The sequence below is a fragment of the Aedes aegypti genome, chromosome 2 (assembly GCF_002204515.2).
Source record: "Aedes aegypti strain LVP_AGWG chromosome 2, AaegL5.0 Primary Assembly, whole genome shotgun sequence".
Lineage (NCBI taxonomy): Eukaryota > Metazoa > Arthropoda > Insecta > Diptera > Culicidae > Aedes > Aedes aegypti.
The window spans coordinates 418,403,484-418,422,128 of NC_035108.1; the positions used below are offsets into that span (position 1 = coordinate 418,403,484).

At 37.6% G+C, this 18,645-nt stretch overlaps 1 protein-coding gene across 1 annotated transcript in view; it reads right to left on the reverse strand.

The window, feature by feature from the left end:
* Positions 1 to 18,645, reverse strand: part of LOC5571319 (protein bowel) — a 140,623-nt gene that overhangs the window by 63,882 nt on the left and 58,096 nt on the right. Inside the window, exon 2 of the mRNA XM_021847432.1 lies at positions 7,083 to 7,913. Coding sequence (XP_021703124.1) covers positions 7,083 to 7,912 — 830 coding nt within the window. The 5' untranslated portion in view covers position 7,913. The remainder of the gene's footprint in view (positions 1 to 7,082; positions 7,914 to 18,645) is intronic.

Genomic DNA, 18,645 nt, shown 5'->3' on the forward strand with positions numbered 1-18,645 from the left:
TGATTCATGATTTATTTATGTTTAACATTTTTTTGTCAGAACACCCCTTATATACCTTTATTTTTGTAATTAAAAAAACTTTGAATGGTTCGACACTACAAGTGTAGACTTGCGAAAGGTTCACTTTATTCACAAATCTCCCAACTGGTGGGGAACGTGCCTTTGGAGCCGGCCTTCTGATGATGTCCCACCCAATCAAGTTTTTTGTTTCTTTTCAAATGAGTAAAATATAATAACACATGCTTTCGTACTGACAGCTGTAGCAATGTTACATTTAGGTATTTGTCCAACAAACTTTGAATGGTTCGTCACCTCAAGTGTCGGCATAATTTTCCTCTACATAGAAATTATATGAACAATTATATTTACGTATAAGCATGTATATATCTCACAAATCATTGTTTATCATGGTCTAATCGCTTATCAAAGTGAATCCTTTGACCCAACGATCCTCCCCATTGACAAACATCCCTCCCAGTAACCTTTGTGGAGATGCAGAGGCAAACACGGTCTCCAAATAGCAAAGGTTACACACTAACATTCCTTCCCTCAATCCCACCTGACTGCAAGGACGTGGCCGGCGCCGTTATTGACCTTGTATAAATAGAGGCACTGAATTATGCACACTGAAGAAGATTATGGCCAATCCCAGCTGAACTTCTAGTTGATTCTTTGTGCATTTTCACTGACTTCGGTCAATCACGGAATAGCAACCATTGATATGTGTAGTCAGTCTAAGCTAAGCTAAGCTAAGCTAAGAATGTTAATAAAAATCTCCATTAGTCGATATTGAAAGCTTCATAGACTTATAGAAATATCGAGTCAAGGAACAGAACTCCTTTGGTAGGAATTTTCGAAGGACCATCATGGCAACCATGAAACTCTGTGTCTAGTGTGGCGCTATCGAGTTTTAAAACAATGACTCTATTCGTTTTCTTGTAACCTAGAAGTATTCTTATAACTTTTTGAGGTATTGAGTCACCAAGCGGCTAAGGAGCTTAGTTGATACAGTAGGTACTCATATAGCATACCCGACAAGCGGATTACAAAAAAAAATGTATGAAAATTTTATTAAGATTTGCTACAAACAACAATTTATTGTTTCATTTTTTTAATAGAAATATTAGTAGTAGAACGCTCGAGACGCTGTTGTCACAAAACTGAATTAATTTTTAATTACCTTTAACTATTATTTTTCTTCGTTTGCTCAATGCCATGTTTTAGAAGATTATTTGTTATGTTTTTTAAATTTATTTGACACTACCGGGCCTCAAACTCACGCTGTCAGCGCGTGGCAAACTAGATGTTGATAACACGAACAATAGCGACATTAGCATTCTAAGGTTAATGCTTATACTTTTTTGTTAAGGCTAAGTAGCCCGTCATTCGTTTTGGCAACAATGATGACTTTTCAGCTTGCATTTCAAAGTGATAATACTCAGCCTTGATAGTTTATATTGACTTGAAAAAGTATCACTGTACACGCTAACATGCATAAAGTATGCTGATACTTTTTCAGCTGTGTCAGTGCAAAACCAACTGATTTTCTTTGATTCGAAATCATGAGATGAATTAGCAAGAATCATCAACGACGCGTACAAATTTCAATGATGGCCTATTTCGCCTTAAAAGAATTTTGAGCTGATGTAGTAAATTTTATCATAATTTAATCAAAATCAGTTACACTGTAACCTCCATTTACGAACTAGATCGGGGGTGCGTAAATTGAATCAGTGCGTAAAACTAGGCAGCTCAGTTCGTAAAACGAGGTTTTGCCGTTTGGAGTCTAGTTGTATGAAATTAATTTATATTATTTAGAAAAAATATGCTCTTTTAGTATCATTAACATATTATTAATACATTGGGTTCTTAATCAGGCTAGAATGTGTGCAAGTTAAGGTCTTCCAAGAGCTCTTTGGAGTTTGGGCATATGATTCCACATGAGTTAACGGAGATCAATTTATCATTTCTATGTAGAAGAATGTCTCACAATACTGGACCCTAGAAGATTGTTATATTTTTAAGAAGCGTTTGTATTGTCAGATCCAAGTTTTGGTAACTAAGTGAGTACAAAAGGTGTCCTAGTTCATCCAAAAACTTCCTGGAATGTATACCTGAAATGAACTGGTATATTTAGCGATCCTTTGATGGTTTTTTGATATGGCACAGGCCCTTATCTATTTATTTAGTATTTATAGTAGTTAAATGAATATTTTAATAATTTGTGCACAGGCCCTTATCTATATGAAGCAGTAAAATGAGTATTGTTATAATTTGTACCGATATCCTAGGTCCTCCAAAGACTTCATTGAATATAGGCCTTTGAATCTACAAACGTGATCAATGGTCTATAGGTAGTTTTTTTTATATGGCACAGTCTCTTAACCATTCATTTAAGTCTACGGAATATTTTATTGATTCATACGGATATTTTTGGTGCTCCAAGAAATTGAATTGAATAAAAGCCTTTGGATCTATGGCCATAATAAGTGATTAGAAGATAGTATGAATATGTGCGGATGTCCTTGGCCCTCTAAGATCTCTATTGAATATGGGAATTAGGATATACAAGCGTAATCAATCATCAATAGATAGTTTTTCAATATTGCAAAGGAATCTTACTGTCCATATTAGCAAACGAAGTGTTGTATTGAGTTGTGTCGATGTTTTTGTACTTCCAAGGACTCCACGATATATAGGCCTGAGTATCTACTAACTTAAGTAGTTATACACTGATGATACTTCTTTATAGTATAAAATCTAAACTCTTTAGGCTAAGTAACCCGTCACTCGTTTTGGTAGCCATGTTGATTTTGCAGATTGCAATTTCGAAGTAATATATAGTTATCTTAAGTAATATTGATTTATAAAAGTATCACTACTTGCGCTTACATACAGAAAGTATGCTGATACATTTCAGCAAGGTCAGTGCAAAACCTAGTGATTTTTTTTTTAATTCGCAATCGTGAGAAGGATTGGCCACAATCATCTATGCCCAGTACAAATTTCAATGACGGCCTACTTTGCCTTAATATAAGCCAATGGATCAATGTACTGATCTGTACTGTTCTTCTTTCTGGCGTTACGTCTCCACTGGGACAGAGCCTGCTACTCAGCTTAGTGTTCTTATGAGCACTTCCACAGTTATTAACTGAGAGCTTACTATGCCAATGACCATTTTTGCATGCGTATATCGTGTGACAGGTACGATGATACTTTATGCCCTGGGAAGTCGAGAAAATTTCCAACCGGTGGGATTCGAACCCACGACCCTCAGCATAGGTCTTGCTGATCTGTACTGATGTTCATGAATTTACTTCGTTGAACTAGTGAAGTCAATTGAATTTACGTAAAAGCAGACTTTGTTCATTGAGGATTTGGTGAATTGAATTTAAAAATGGCGTCAGACATCGATTTTCGTCAACAATATTCTCCAAACGGAGGTCGCCATCTTGGATTCCAAAATGGCGATGACATCGATTTTTTCATCCCCTCGTCGTGCCCGTTCCGAAAAAAAACCCATAATGCATGAGTTTCCAACGATTTTTTCAAACCAGGGATCGCCATTTTGGATTCCAAAATGGCGTCGGACATCGATTTTCGTCATCCCCTCATCGTGCCTATTCCGAAAATATCCAGGGTAGGTGTACCAGTTATGGCCATAGTGGTTCCCTATTTCGCCATACGTGAAAACTTGAATTTATTCACATTTTGAAAAGTTTTGTGTGGTTTAGGAGTAAGATAGAGGATGTATCTTGATGTTAAAATATTCAAAAAGATTAAAAATGTAAAAGTTATTGAAATTTCACATATGGCAAAAGAGGGAACCACTATGGCCATAACTGGTACACTTTCCCCTTATTGTATGGGTTTCCAACGGTTTTCCCCAACCGGAGGTCAATAATTTCCTACAGAATTGTCAAAACTTAATATATGCACTGCGTAAAAAAAAATTGACTTAAATTGAGGTAGCGTAAAAAAAGACTTCGTAAATTGAGGTTTTAGTGTACTCCAAAACAGAAAACCGACTTTCGATTATATGAAACATTATATATCCATTCAAAAAAATCTTTTGGCAATCTGTCAACTGCAATCGATAGCTAGGATGCCAGTACTTGTTTAAAAAAAATAGATTTTAAATTATTTGAAACATCATGCTAAAATATTCAAGTTTTTTTTTCGAATAAACTGTCAAAGTTATCCCGTTTCACAGTACCTCTTTGGATGTATTAGGATCTTGAAAAATGCAAAAAAAAAGATCAAGTTGTAGTTTTGAGATTTCTTGGAGACAGCTAGTCTTTTTTTCCTTCAGAATGGCGCTGAAGCTCCTTATTACTTGATATTGTATAGCCCATATTTTATTTTATTTTTGATATAAATGGGCAATGTCAGTCCCCCAAGAAACAAAGAAAATTTTCGTATAAGATTTCGAAATCAAATAACCAATGCTTAATACCGACGAAGATTTAAAAGAGTTTTTTTTTAAGAAATAGTGGAAACATTGCGCAAAAATATGGAGAAACAAAAAAGTTACCGTTATTTGAATATTTTTTGAGTTGTAGGACATTTCCCAGAATGACATTTCCCAGAACGCCATTCCCCAGAGTGTTTGCTTACCTCAGGCAAACCATCTTAGGAGCCTATAAATTACTTGGTCATATATGAGTTGGGAAGGTTTTGGCCAAATATTACGGCCCATATAAATTTCAAAACGTTTGTATAGACAAAAGATCAGCGTGAATGAATTGGTCATGAAAATATAAAATAAATGACTACGTGATTCATGGCCAGACCCGACCAAAATCTTAAGGAGAAAATGCTGTTTAAAAGCTGTTTAACATGATTGTGTTACTTTTCCCCGAATGCCAGCTCTCAGAATGACCCGTTTCACCGAAAGCCATTTCTCCGAATGACCCGTTGCCTCGAAAAGCGATGCAGTTTAAACAGGTACTAGAATGGACCTTAGGGACTGGGTTCTGAATTAGCAAGAATGATAACACAGCGCAACAAAAAATACATTTTTGCGTGTCTCAAGGATCAAATTATGTGTCTCTAGTAGATTTTGGGCTGCTGAATCTGATGCCGTTCTCAGAAATTTCTCAGCACATCACATTTTTTTGCTACAGGTCGCCAAAGTTGTATAAAACATTGATTTATTGATGTTTACCTAAAATTTGAAGTATATTTTATCAAACATTTTTGTGATCTTTTCTACCTATCATGCAAAAGAGGACTTAAACTTTCATTTTAGATGTATTTTGATTGAAATTGCACGATTAAATTTAGATTAAAACGATTTTTTTAATACGCTTGCAGTCTCCATACAAAATTCTTCGTTTCTCTTATATGACAAAATACAATACTTTTCTTAACCATCAAAAAATAACTTTTCCGCGTCAAAAGTATTACAAACTTTGATGATAAGTGTTGTTATACACATAAAGATTGAATTCTGTTGCAAATTAAGCAAATAAATTGCCTTAAACTTGCATGCAAGTTGGCTGAAACAGTCAATTTTCGCATTTTCAACAACCAATATCTCAAAAACTAGACGTGCTATGATATTTCTTTAAACGGCAATGGATTTAGCAACCCTTAATTAAGTAAATAGAGGTATTTTGATGCTGGAGACAAAAACGTGTTCCGCAGTGTAAGCAATCAAAAGAAGGTGATTTGATAGATTATAACAAGATCATTGCCAAAAATGCCAAGGACGATTAACTCGGAAGAATCACCAATCAAGTAAAGAAGGGTGCATATCAGATGACCGTTTCGTTCAACACAAAAAGTTATGACAATTATGAGAGCTTGAAACTTTTCGGGGAACTGAACTATTCGGGAAACCGGAGTATTTGGGGAACGTTCGGGGGAAACGACTTTCGGGGAACCGACATTCTTGGAAAAGTAGCAAAACTGTTTAAGATAAACTGCTCTTACATATGTCATACTTTGTTTTATGATCAAACTTTACCCTAGTTATTCGAAAAATTATTTGTTTTGTATTCATAGTTATTCTGCCTTCTTTTAAAATCTTTTATTTTGTAGTAAAAAATTATGAATTTTAGTAAAAAATTGCACATGTGGGGAGGCTCATGAAATAAAATAAATTTGAACCAAGATTCCCGGAATGTAATATAATATTATTCAGGTTGTGGATACAACATCTTTATTCATCATCCAAAAGTGAAGAATTGTTAAAGCTCGATTATGCTGAGAAATCTTATATTATGGTTAATTTTACATGCTTTTTGATGAGTTATATCTCACTAGTGCCTCAAGTGTCAGTAATATGAATCAAAACGGTATGGAGTCCGACCGTTGTGCGCCGTCAGAAGTACCACGAAGATGCTGTTACGAAAAACGATGTTATTCTATCTTTGTTGTACAAAATACAAAAGCGCGTACACTGAAGTGTTAATTCACTTTTTTACTGATGAGAACTCAACTCTTTCTTCTAATGCCTTAAGAAACGTAACAGAAATACTTCAACCTCTAGCCTTAGGCATGGCCCGTAAAAATTAATCCCATTTGTAGTCCATTCCACGAGTCCGGAAAGACCTCGAAACATACCGGGGGCCCCAACGCACCAACAAACGAACGAACGATCAACCGCAAAGTGATCCAAAATCATATCAAAAGCGACCGTAGATTGATCGATGCCTCCCTTTTCTCGCACCACCACCACCACCACATCACACACCCACCACCGCTATGTTGCGCAGCGTGCTTTTGTTCGCAGCCCCAACATCGACGAAAGACCTATCCATAGATCAGTTCGTTGATGATAGACGGACAGACGATGGATGGATAATGATGCGGACTAAACCGAAACGGCACGAGGAGGGCTCAAAAGACCCCACCGAGCAACAACGCGGCGGCGGCACACAGTGGTGTGTAGAAAATTGAAAATGAAGCATAAATCATAATTTATATTCAAATAGCGATGGGGTACTTTTGTTGGGTGAATTTCTTAGAATTCTACTACGAGCTTTGGTTTTTTTTTTGGTTTCGATTCCCCCGCTGATCCGAGCCTCAAAACCGCAATTCGATTCTCATTTCCCCGGCTTTTGTAGACTAATTACCTGTGGTCTCGTAGATGGTCCTGCCGCCGGAAGGCTTTCCCACAGATATCGCACGAGTACGGTCGTTCGTCGGTGTGCGTGCGCTCGTGGATCAGCAAATTATAGGACTTGGTGAACTGACGGTTGCAAAACTTGCAAATGAATTGCTTCTTGGGACGCGATGCTCTTCCGGGAGCTCGCAACAGTCTTCGGTCTAGTCCGGGGTGCATACCCGCAGGAACGCCAGGGGGATACAGGCCGACTCCGGCCGGTGGGAATGTGAAGGTTCCGGCGGACGTGGGAGATGGGCCGGGTCCACCAAGAAATGCACCCGGTGGTGGATACATTCCTCCAGGGGATTGAACTGGAGGACCTCCAGGTCTCGGAAGTAGCATTGCGGCGGCAGCCTCTCTTAAAGCCAACTCTTTCCGCTTGTCGGCCATCATTGCCATCAACTCATAGCTGGATCCCCGTTTAGGCACGCCATCCTTTGGCATTCCATCCGGTCCGTCCAACATGCCAGGGTACAAGCCGGGTCGTAACGATCGGGAAGGCAACACTGGAACGAACGCGGAACTTTCCCGCCCGTGATGCTGACTTGCAGAGTTCATCATGTGTGGAGGGAAGCCTCCCATCTGGCCATCGAAGCTCGATCGGGAAGAGGATGCCGACTGGCTGCCACCACTGGCCGATGTGGATCCTCCGGACGAACCTCGGATGGTAGGAGAGGAAGGTGCATTGCCAACGCCGCCATTGCCCCCTGCACCCATTCCGGCCAGGAACTGGTCAATCCGTGACGGACGTGACATTGTAGCGATCCCATGATCGTCGAGTACTCCTTCGGTAGGCATTCTGTGAAATGGAAATGGAGAAGAAAACATGAATGAATTAAAAGGTACACAATGTGTCGGAGATGTTTAACGTAGGATACGTGAGGATCGTAGGAATGAGAAACAGGCGCAATATGATTTACAACCCAATGTTCGGCTTATGCATTTCATTTTCCTGCAGGGCTTTATGGTTTATGGTTGTTTTTCTTTCATATTCCTGATAGTGTGTTTACAAGTTGGTCTCTGGTGCTGTGTGGAGTAAATATTGAATTACTGCCCCTAGCAGAGAACACGTTTATGGCATCCTATGGCCGTACGGCGTTTCTGATCGTCTTATTGTTTTTGGCGTTTACTGCACATGTGTAATATGTAGGGTTGAGTAAAGGAAGATCCTTGATTCATTCACCTATTCCTGATTTTGATAACAACGTACAATATTATAAAAAAATAAATCGTCAAAACCTTTCAGTTTCAGAAATAGTTCAGTAAAAAAACATTTAAATTTATTCAGTTAATTTGGAAATTTGGAATAGGATAGGATTTGGACATATTTAGAATTAAAACCTTATTTTTTATTACAAGGACTAGTTTGTAGATAGAATTATACAATGTATTTTATAGAGGCAACAATGAACGATATTCTATAATCAGCAATGCCCATTTATACAATTTCAATGAAAAGTTTTGAAGTAATCCATGAATGAATACCTGAACGTATCTTCGAGAAGGAACTCCTTAAGTCACTCTACCTATGAGCTATTCAAAGAGTTGGCCTACCGGAGTGTTTTCAAAGGATTTCTCTAAAAAAATCTAGAGATGCTTTCCAGTTTTTTGCAGTCACTTTCATTCGAAGTATAAAATGAAATACTTTGGAAACTTTGGCACAGTTCTCTGGACAAACTACTTGAAGATATCTTGGAGAAATTCCTGTAATATTTTTGAGAAATCTCACAAAGATGAATAATACGAGTTTTGGAAACGAAACATGTATTTTTTGGAAAGATCCCATAAATTTACTAAAATCTTAGCAGATATTAGTTGATGAGCATTTCAATAGATGCCACGAGGTAATTTAAGTTTAAGCTTTTCAAGAACCCATCGTTAATAGTTTTGTGAGAAAAATTATAAAACAAATCCCAATGGCTATATGACTATTAAGGCTTGTAATAATTTTGTATCTTACTCATTGAAAAAAGTGAAAGTATCTCAGTCAAATTAAACCATTCTAAAGCTTCATTGCTCAACCATCCGTTTTCACCAAATCCATAGTCTGCATTCGCTCCAATTCCCGGTGGCATTCAACAGCAGCTTTTGGTCACAGTGCTGCAAGACTCACAAATGGCACCCACCCAATCGCCAACACCGGCCCCTCTCAACCACATCAGCAGCAGCAACGGGATAAATGAATACTATACAAATTACGACTAATTTGATTATCGAAAAGCAATATCACTCAAGGTTTCCGTTTAGTTCATGCCTCGACCCGTTCCACGAACAACCACAACCAACCAACGGGTGACAGGCAGCGAAACAGCTAATCTGAAAGAATTCATTCATTAGTAGAGTTTCCTACATCTCAGACAGCACCACACAGACCACCGGTTCGGTGCCACATTTTGCCACATAACTTATATTTTAAGAGATTTCTACGTCGGATCGGAACGCACGCACCTTCAACCGCGCGAGACCACGCTCACAGACTCAGGGGAGAGTGAGAGGTGACTCGAGGTCAAGCCAAGCAAAAGGCTGAGACAACGACACACGCGGCTGGAGTAGTATCCAATCGCTAAGTCGTTGTCAGCAACAGGCGTCTGTCGTGCCCATCGTCGACATGAATGTAATAAGGCCGAGATTTCATCCACGAGTACCGTAGACTCGATGCTGACAACCTCGGTTCCTCGGTGCCCCCCTCCCCCATATGTCATATGTCGGGGAGCCTGGCTTGAGGTGAAGGGGCGTTGCAGGTCACGATACTCACTTAGGCCATGGCAATATTAGTCCTCGATAAGGCGCATATTCATTCAATTACGGCATGTTGGGGTGATATGCGTAATGCAAATTACTTATTGTAAGCAATACTAAAAATTGTAACACACAAGTTCGTCAACCTAAGCAAAATATTTAAAAATATAGTAGATGAACAAGGGATATAATCCGCAACACAAGTAAATTAGGGATGAAAAGATCGTCATAGACTTGAAGTTGCTAACATACAAAAATATTTTCATTAAAGCATTGCATTACATTTGACCGCGTCCTTACAATCGCTGAGAGAATGATCCTGCTTCTTCAGTCCACTCTCTCAGAGACAAGCGACACTAACGAAGGATCATTCACTACAGCCTACAAAAATATGATCATTATAAGACAATATTGTTATTCTTTTGGTAAGTTGACCACTCCCTTTGGGACAAGATGTCCATGTATTGCCTCTCACGCCGACAGTTCCAAATATCTCAGAGTCCTACAAAAAATCTCATAATCCAATGTAGCTCAACAGTTGTCAATTCAGCCGTCCTGAATGGGAGTTAATTACTTATTCTTAATTTTCCGGCAACGCAGTCTTTATTAAAGTAAAACGAGGTGCTTATTTGCCCGACGTTTCGACACGGGTATTGTGTCTTCCTCAGGGGGTAAATATAGTTTTCGTTGTTTGTCCTATGTTTTGTCGAACTATAACTGTCTGGTGTAGGTTTTTTTGGTACATAGCTACGAAAATCACTTCCTTTTTTGTGCACAACTTGTACTGACAATGGCGCAATTGCCAGTACAAGTTGTGCACAAAAAAGGAATTGATTTTCGTAGCTATGTACCAAAAAAACCTACACCAGACAGTTATAGTTCGACAAAACATAGGACAAACAACGAAAACTATATTTACCCCCTGAGGAAGACACAATAACCGTGTCGAAACGTCGGGCAAATAAGCACCTCGTTTTACTTTAATAAAGACTGCGTTGCCGGAAAATTAAGATTAAAACATACAGTCGATACTCCACAAAGTTAATTACTTAGTAATCACAAATTACGTTATTTATTACTAAACATGTGCTTGACATAATTGAATTAAGATTTTTAATAACAGAAAACAATAATCAATTTGTATGACTGCCCAGCAATTCACGCGCAATCGGAGAAAAGAGGGAACTGCACCGACTCGAGAAAGGAACATGAACGCTTCTGTTTGGGCTTCCCTGCAGCACTGCCTATCTTTGAATTCATTCTACAGCACAAAGGCTCCCTGCAATTTTCTATCCCGGGGCCCCCATATTTGTAAATCCAGCCCTGCATGTCCTGAAGGACGTAATGCCATCGAAAGCAAAGTAAGTGCCAAACGGGTAGATACCAACCCCAATTTTATACGACAGCAATGTTATTTTTCTCTTTGAGATTTCAACATGTTCCTTTGTAATATTGAGTACATTGTATAAAATATGATAAAAACTGCTCTCTAGTTTTTTAACTTGTTTTTTAAAGGTTTTTGAAAAAAAAAAAAACGATCAGATATCAATGTAGTTTTATGTTGTTGGCTATAAGGCTATCCATGAGGACTATCCACGGTAGGACTGACAGCTAAAAGTATGCATGCAACCGACACGGAAGGGTAAACAAAACATGCAAGTGTTAACGCTCAACGCTCCGTCATCGTAATCATCGTCATCATCGAAACTTCAAAAGCAGTTTTTCTGTTCAAAACTGAAAATTATTCCATGAAAATGTGCTCACTGTGTTTCATTTGGAGTATGTAATACTGTGAACACATTTTCTTGAAACTTTTCTTGATATTGTACGAAAAAACTGCTTTTGAAAATTCCAAAATAAATGACGGATCCTGCCCCCTTAACAGAGCTTTACATTTTCCTTTGTGATTGAGCTGTCACTCCGATCGGCAAACGTCAAAAGCTCATGGTAAACAAAAACCAGCTGATCGCCGCTGTCTCATGGGGCTTAGGGACAAAATGTCGAAAGACAAAACGTCGAAACCCAAAACGTCGAATGCCAAAACGTCGAAAGGGACAAAACGTCGAAAGCAGTGCTTTTTGTAGCAAATGTTTGTTGCTAGCGTTGCTAATGAAAAAATGGTTGCGACGCAAACGGCGTTGGTAGCAGCAAAATTTTCAATTTTCATCATAGCAAGCATGGAATAAATATTCAGTAAAATATCAATCTTGCATCCATCTGACGAGCGATGCAGTACCGTTTTGTCTCAAATTCCGAACAGACTCATATTCCGAACACTCGGTTTTTGTATGGCGATTTAGTTGAAATGTTTCGTTGAAATATGTCACAGAAAAACAAGGAAATGGCAGTCAATTGCAATTAAATTTTCACGTTTCCAATACAATTTTCACCGCGAGAGTAGTGATGATTCGCTAGTTCGCGACCAGTAGAACAAGCTCAGATAAATTTAATTGCGAAATTATTTATTTGAGTACGATTTATTCGTGCTGTTCGGAATTTGAATCAAGATGTTCGGAATATGAGACAGAATAAACACAGTGTTCGGCATTTGAATCAAATTGTTGTTCCATTATTTTACGTAAAAACAATACTAAAACTAAATAAATCAACATTATTATTAGTACACCCAACAGCTAACAGTTAGACTTTGCGAAGAAATTAAAATTCACACAAATATCAGCCAATTTATGCCAATCAGATGCATTTGAAGTCACTGTTGGCCTTAAGTGTTCGGAATATGAGTCAAAACGGTACTTCGAAGTTGAAGCCTGAAATATTTTGACTGCACCAGTTGTAATGAAGGTGATGAATGTCATAATGAAGAAATATTCAAAGAGGTATGGCAACATTCATATGTGATGAAAAGTGATGAGAAAGAAGTATCATAGCTGAAGTGATGAGAAAGAGTATCGCTGGACTAACAACAACAGATGAAAAAAATCTCCTTAGCGCATTACTCATTTTGGCTACTTCTCATGGGTGAAAAAAACCTATTTCCACTAAAGCACTATGCATCAGAACGTGTGAATATCAGCAATTACGTACAGTAGGGGTGTAACCGTTTCGTTACATCCTATTTTTTTTTTTAAACAGTAAAATCTATTTACCTTAATAAACTTAAATATTGCACATTAAATTTGTAAAGATTTTGCAGGTTAAAAATTTCTCAAAATCCATGCAGCAAAGGATTTGCTGCTGGTTAAGATTTCTGTTGATTAATAGTGTATTATTTATTCTTTTAAAATACACTCATTCTTTCAACAAACTGGTGCCATATATTTCATAAAATTTTCAACTAGGGTTTTGAGTTTTAGTAAATTCTTTATTCTTATTAAAATACTCATTCTTTTATCAAAAAAGTACAATTGCATCGATTTATCTATTTGCTAAGGGGAACCGATATTCTGTACCAGGATATCCAGCAAGTTCGAAATTTGTGCTAGTGAATTGACTTCTATACATACATTGACATTTCCTACGCATAAATGTTTATAGTTTTATCGTGAAAACACAAAGGAGTACGAACTATGCGATTTTTTGATTTTTTTTTCTTCAAAACATGGCTTTCGCAACCATCTTTCAATGTTATACTGAAACTAGCACTTTGTGTATGAGACCCCAATATTTGTTTAAAAACCTGAAAATAATACAAAAAATCTAATGCAATTTCGAAAAATTTCAACTACTTTCAACTACGTTTTATTATTATCTTTACTAATTCCAGCGGAAAAATACCGTATCACAGAGATAACATTTGAAAAGGCTACGTTTTTCAATGTTCTAACTGTTCAAAGTTCTTTGCTAAGTATTTAGATTGGAAGCTATATTTTTATCGATTTTTTTTTTACATATTTCATATTGATCGAATCAAGATCGTCGACCTGGTTTGTTACAAATACTCCCTTTTTTTTCTTTCGACGTCCTGTCGAAGTTTTATTTTTTCGACCTTTTGGCATTCGACATTTTGATTTTCGACGTTTTGTCCTTTCGACGTTTTGTCCCTTCGACGTTTTGTCCTTTCGACATTTTGGCTTTCGACATTTTGTCTTTCGACGTTTTGTCACCCAACCGTCTCATGGATTGCCTTATTTTAGAACAGCATGTAGGGTTGGCACCGAATTTCTATTTTGAAATTCTCGCTTTTGCCGGTAAAGTTTCCAAAATTTTCCCAGTTTTTAATTGTGTTAATGGGAAGACGTATCCTATTTTTGGCACTTTTCATTCACTATTGCAGGTTTTTTTTTAAGTTACTATCGCACATTTTTGCAACAATATTATTCTTACTGAAGAGCATCTTACTGTCAAATTTGGCATTCTAAAGTAAATAATCGAAGTGCCCAAGTAGTTCTTTACCCTATTCCAGTTTCTTATCTTTGAGTTTTCTTCATGTAAATCAAGGGCTCTTGAAAGCAAAAAAGTTTCGAGTAAACATGAAGCTATGCAACATACATATCTCTAGCAAACTAATTACATATTAGAATATCCTATAGACAAAATTTTCAATACATTATCTCTGATCTAACTGTCAAAGGAGAGACTAATACAATTACAGCCCATATTCGCATAACATTCGCATGTTCATAGGATATCCCATAGAATGGCCCGAATCCACAATCTAGCAGGAAAAAATGTTTTGCTTGTTCTCGTTGATTTTAGACATGTCCTCAGATAAGTTATTCGTTATTGTGTTTCACATATTCTAAGAAAAAAGTTGAATAAGGTGGTCCTAATTTAGGTTAAAACTTTGACCTAAACTTTTTTGTTGGATGGAATTTCGAGTTTCTTCTTCTTCTTTCTGGCGTTACGTCCCTACTGGGACAGAGCCTGCTTCTCAGCTTAGTGTTCTTATGAGCACTTCCACAGTTATTAACTGAGAGCTTACTATGCCAATGACCATTTTTACATGCGTATATCGTGTGGCAGGTACGAAGATACTCTATGCCCTGGGAAGTCGAGAAAATTTCCAAATTTCGACCGGTGGGATTCGAACCCACGACCCTCGGCTTAGTCATGCTGAATAGCTGCGTGTTTACCGCTACGGCTATCTGGGTCACTGGAATTTCGAGTTTATTAACTCTTTTTTTGAAGTGAATTTTCTAAACTTACGTAATTTTGTTCTCACAGTTTTTTGCACAAAAAATGGCCTAATATATGACCTTTTGAATGCCGTAAAAAGAAAAACATTATCGAAATAACTCCATGAGTTATGGGCATCTGAACTTTCTTATAACTTCGAAATCACAAGAAGTACACACTTGAAATTTTCAGCAAAAATGTGTATCATTACTTCTTCTAGTACTCTTCTGAAGACCACATTCATGTAAAACTGAAAACAAAAAAAAATAGACTAAAATAACTGATTTTTCGGGCCCACCCTAAGTTGAAACTTACAGAATCAATTTACTTAGCTCTAATGAAGAGTTGGATCAAAAGTGTCTTCGACAAATTTGTTCAAAATAACATTTTCTAAAAGTTCGTAGAAGAGCAAAGCCGCAAATTTCAACAAACAAAAATATTTGAGTCAAAATTTTAACTTAAATAAAGATCCCTCTATTCAACCTTTTTCTTGAAAGATACAAAACTCAATTGCGAATAACTTCTCTGAGGACATTGAACGTATAAAATCAACGAGATTAGAGAAAAAACTTTTTTCCTGTGCATTGGACAGTTATGCGAATCTGGGCAGAAAAAATAAAGTTGCGCATATATGTTTTTGAAAAGTATAAACAACTAATAGAAATTCCAAAAATATCAAAAACAACACTTTCGGCGTAAAATTTTGCGTCCGATAATAAAGCCTCAGTGTAAATGGTGCCATTCTTTACTATTGTATTTATTTCAAAAGTTTTACCCGAAGACGACTGCTAATGGACCTTTTCAAGTTTAGTAGGTGGTGAAATTCTCTTTGGACACATTTCTACAACGCTGTGGAACCCAGTGAACCACGTATATTGTTATGCGATGTGTGGTAAAATCACATATTCGTGCATCTAAAATCAGAATCGCACAATATGCCAAAATATAAAGAAAAGATGTTAACACAGATGGTTTATAATTTACACTGCGATTCATTATCGATAATCTTTGTCGACAACAAACCATGTCGTAAATATAATAATCTAAGACCGTGCCAAGTTGTATAAACTGACAGATCGTATATCAGTCGCAGTAACTTAAACAAAACTTGCCATTCAAGCTTGGCATTTTTGACAATGGGCTACTTACGTCGAATTGGTTTTTGAGCCTAGGCTGGAACAGACGACATCCATTCTTAATCACAGTTTCAACCCCAACCCGATTCGGGTTCGACTGAACTACAACTTGCTTGACGTTGGTTTGTTTATGTGTTGATCACCAAAGTTCCCAAAAACGAAAACTACATTAGAATGACAAAGCAAGTGTAGGAAACATGGATTCATATTGGCAAATAATCGCTCCGCTACTATGTATCACTTGATGGTAGCGGTTAAGTATTGGATTCTGAATCCAAAAAATTGCATGTTCGAGACTGGGTGGGAACTTTTCCCCAAAATGTTGTGGCATCGTATTGCGATCACGGAAAGTCAGAAAAAGTCGTGCGAAGTGCCTATATGGCCTTTATTTTGGTATGGTTTTTCCATGCATTTTACACATGTGAATTGATTCATATGGAATGATTTAAAGCAACAATTATACCAACCAAAATGTTGACTGGGAACTTTTTTCTACGGGAGGGGCATATTGCCCGGGTTGCTTTGAAACGTCAATATTTGGATCCTTTACAAAATACATCTCATTTAGAAGCTACCTGGCAAGAGATAATTTCATGCAGCTCATTATCAACTAAATAAATATCACCTTGATACTTAAAACTATAGAAGGAATGCATTTGCTACTGCGATAGCGCAAATTTTCCTTAAGTAGCGTATTATACCTTTTTACCTTAAGGTGATGCTGTTTTGATGCGGTGGGTGACAAGAGACCTCAATGATCCATTCCCGGTTTTGAATCAAAACAGTTTTTAGTTTTGCATATGAAATCCTGTTTGGTCGAGATATGTACGTTATGAGGCAAGTTTGCCACCTTTTGATAATAGAAAAAAAGCGTAGGAGTAAACCTTATGAAAATGTCAACTGAATAATTAGAATCATAAAAGTAAAGCAATTCAGTAATAGCAAATTCAGTAAAGAACGGGATTATTTGACCATTTTTTTCGACGAAAAGAATGTTTTTTTTTTAAATTATTTTAGGGAGAGATATTTCAGTACCGCACACCTAAACCGCTAAAATCATCATTCAAAAACCATTGGTTGTATGCGGTCTTGTTGCCCATTTATGATAAATCTCTACCAATTTTGTAGCGTACAAAATTTAAAAATATAAATATGAATTATGACATTGCATTTGGTTATGCATTCTAATATGAATTTGGTCAAACTCATAAGATTACCTCCAGTACATAATTTGGGAATGACTCGAATTCTTTAAAATTTTACATCATTGAATGTTTTCTCCCCTCAATTAGGATTTCATTGCCAATTCAATGAATTTGCAATATATTTTGACATGTGATAAATCTTGTTATAAAGTAATCCCTTACGATGGCAAACTGAAACATGTTTCCTAAATTACTGCTTGGACTGCTTTGTAAGTAACATTAAAAAAAAATCAAAAATACATACTAGGTGGACAAAGCAAAAGAACAAATACCTTTAGATGGCATACTTGCCCTAAATTTCGCTATGCATGGCAAAATATTTCACAACTTTCTCGATTACAAGCAGCACGATTGTATCGGTACAACACGTCCTCGAAATTGCATTGGAAACTCAATGGAAGATGCACCCAGTAGAGACCGGGAAGATTAAAGAAGCCGCCCTGAAGAGACACAAAAAAAAAGACACTCGGCCTCGAACGAGCTCCCGTCTCCACGACTAAGTACTTAGCGATGTTGGCGATTGCACGTCATGCACAATATTTGCACCGGTTTCGCGCGTATCCACTCCAGTTCAGAACGAACCTCACTCATCATCATCTGCAGCAGCAGCACTCAGCCAGCAGTGGTGCGGTGAGTGAGGTTGAGTGCCCATCAATCGATGGACGGACGGGGTTTACTTTTCCCGCACGGCCACTTGAAACGGCTCTTCAATTAAACCATTAAAAAGCTGACTCCGAACAATCGCCGCAGTTGTTCAAGACCGGTTGCCACACCGTGCGAAGTGTAGAGCTACGGGTCCGAATCTAAGTCAGACGAAGACCGATGAAGAGATCCATCTTCCAAACGGGCAACTCACGCACACATGACGAACCGTTTTTCTGGCTGAATGACATCATAATTTGCTCACGAGCAGAGCCATTAATTTATCATCTGTTTGTTTGTCGTCCACTGGCATCTTGCAACGTCGCCATACAGTTCGCGTTAATGGACGGAATGACATGGGACGTGTGCCTGTCGACACTGGAAGACGTGGGTGGGTGTTGTGCAGTGGCAAATGGCTCTAACACAGATTTTAATGGATCCTGAGTATATCGGACGCTTCTAATCAACAGCAACTGCTGAGTCTGAATCAGCAATCTTTTTATCACAAAGATAGCCTATTAATAACGCGTGGTGACTTCTGAAGAGAGGTGGAACAAAACAGTAGAACGCATTGAGTTGTTATCAGACCTTTTCAAAATTAGCTTTCAAAAGAAAATAAATAAATTGTGTTATGACACTGCAATGAGCAACTATCAGAATAGACTCGTCAAGTCTCGGCAACTGATAAGATAAACGATTGACAACGATGGTAGATTAGGCCACATTTAGCTGC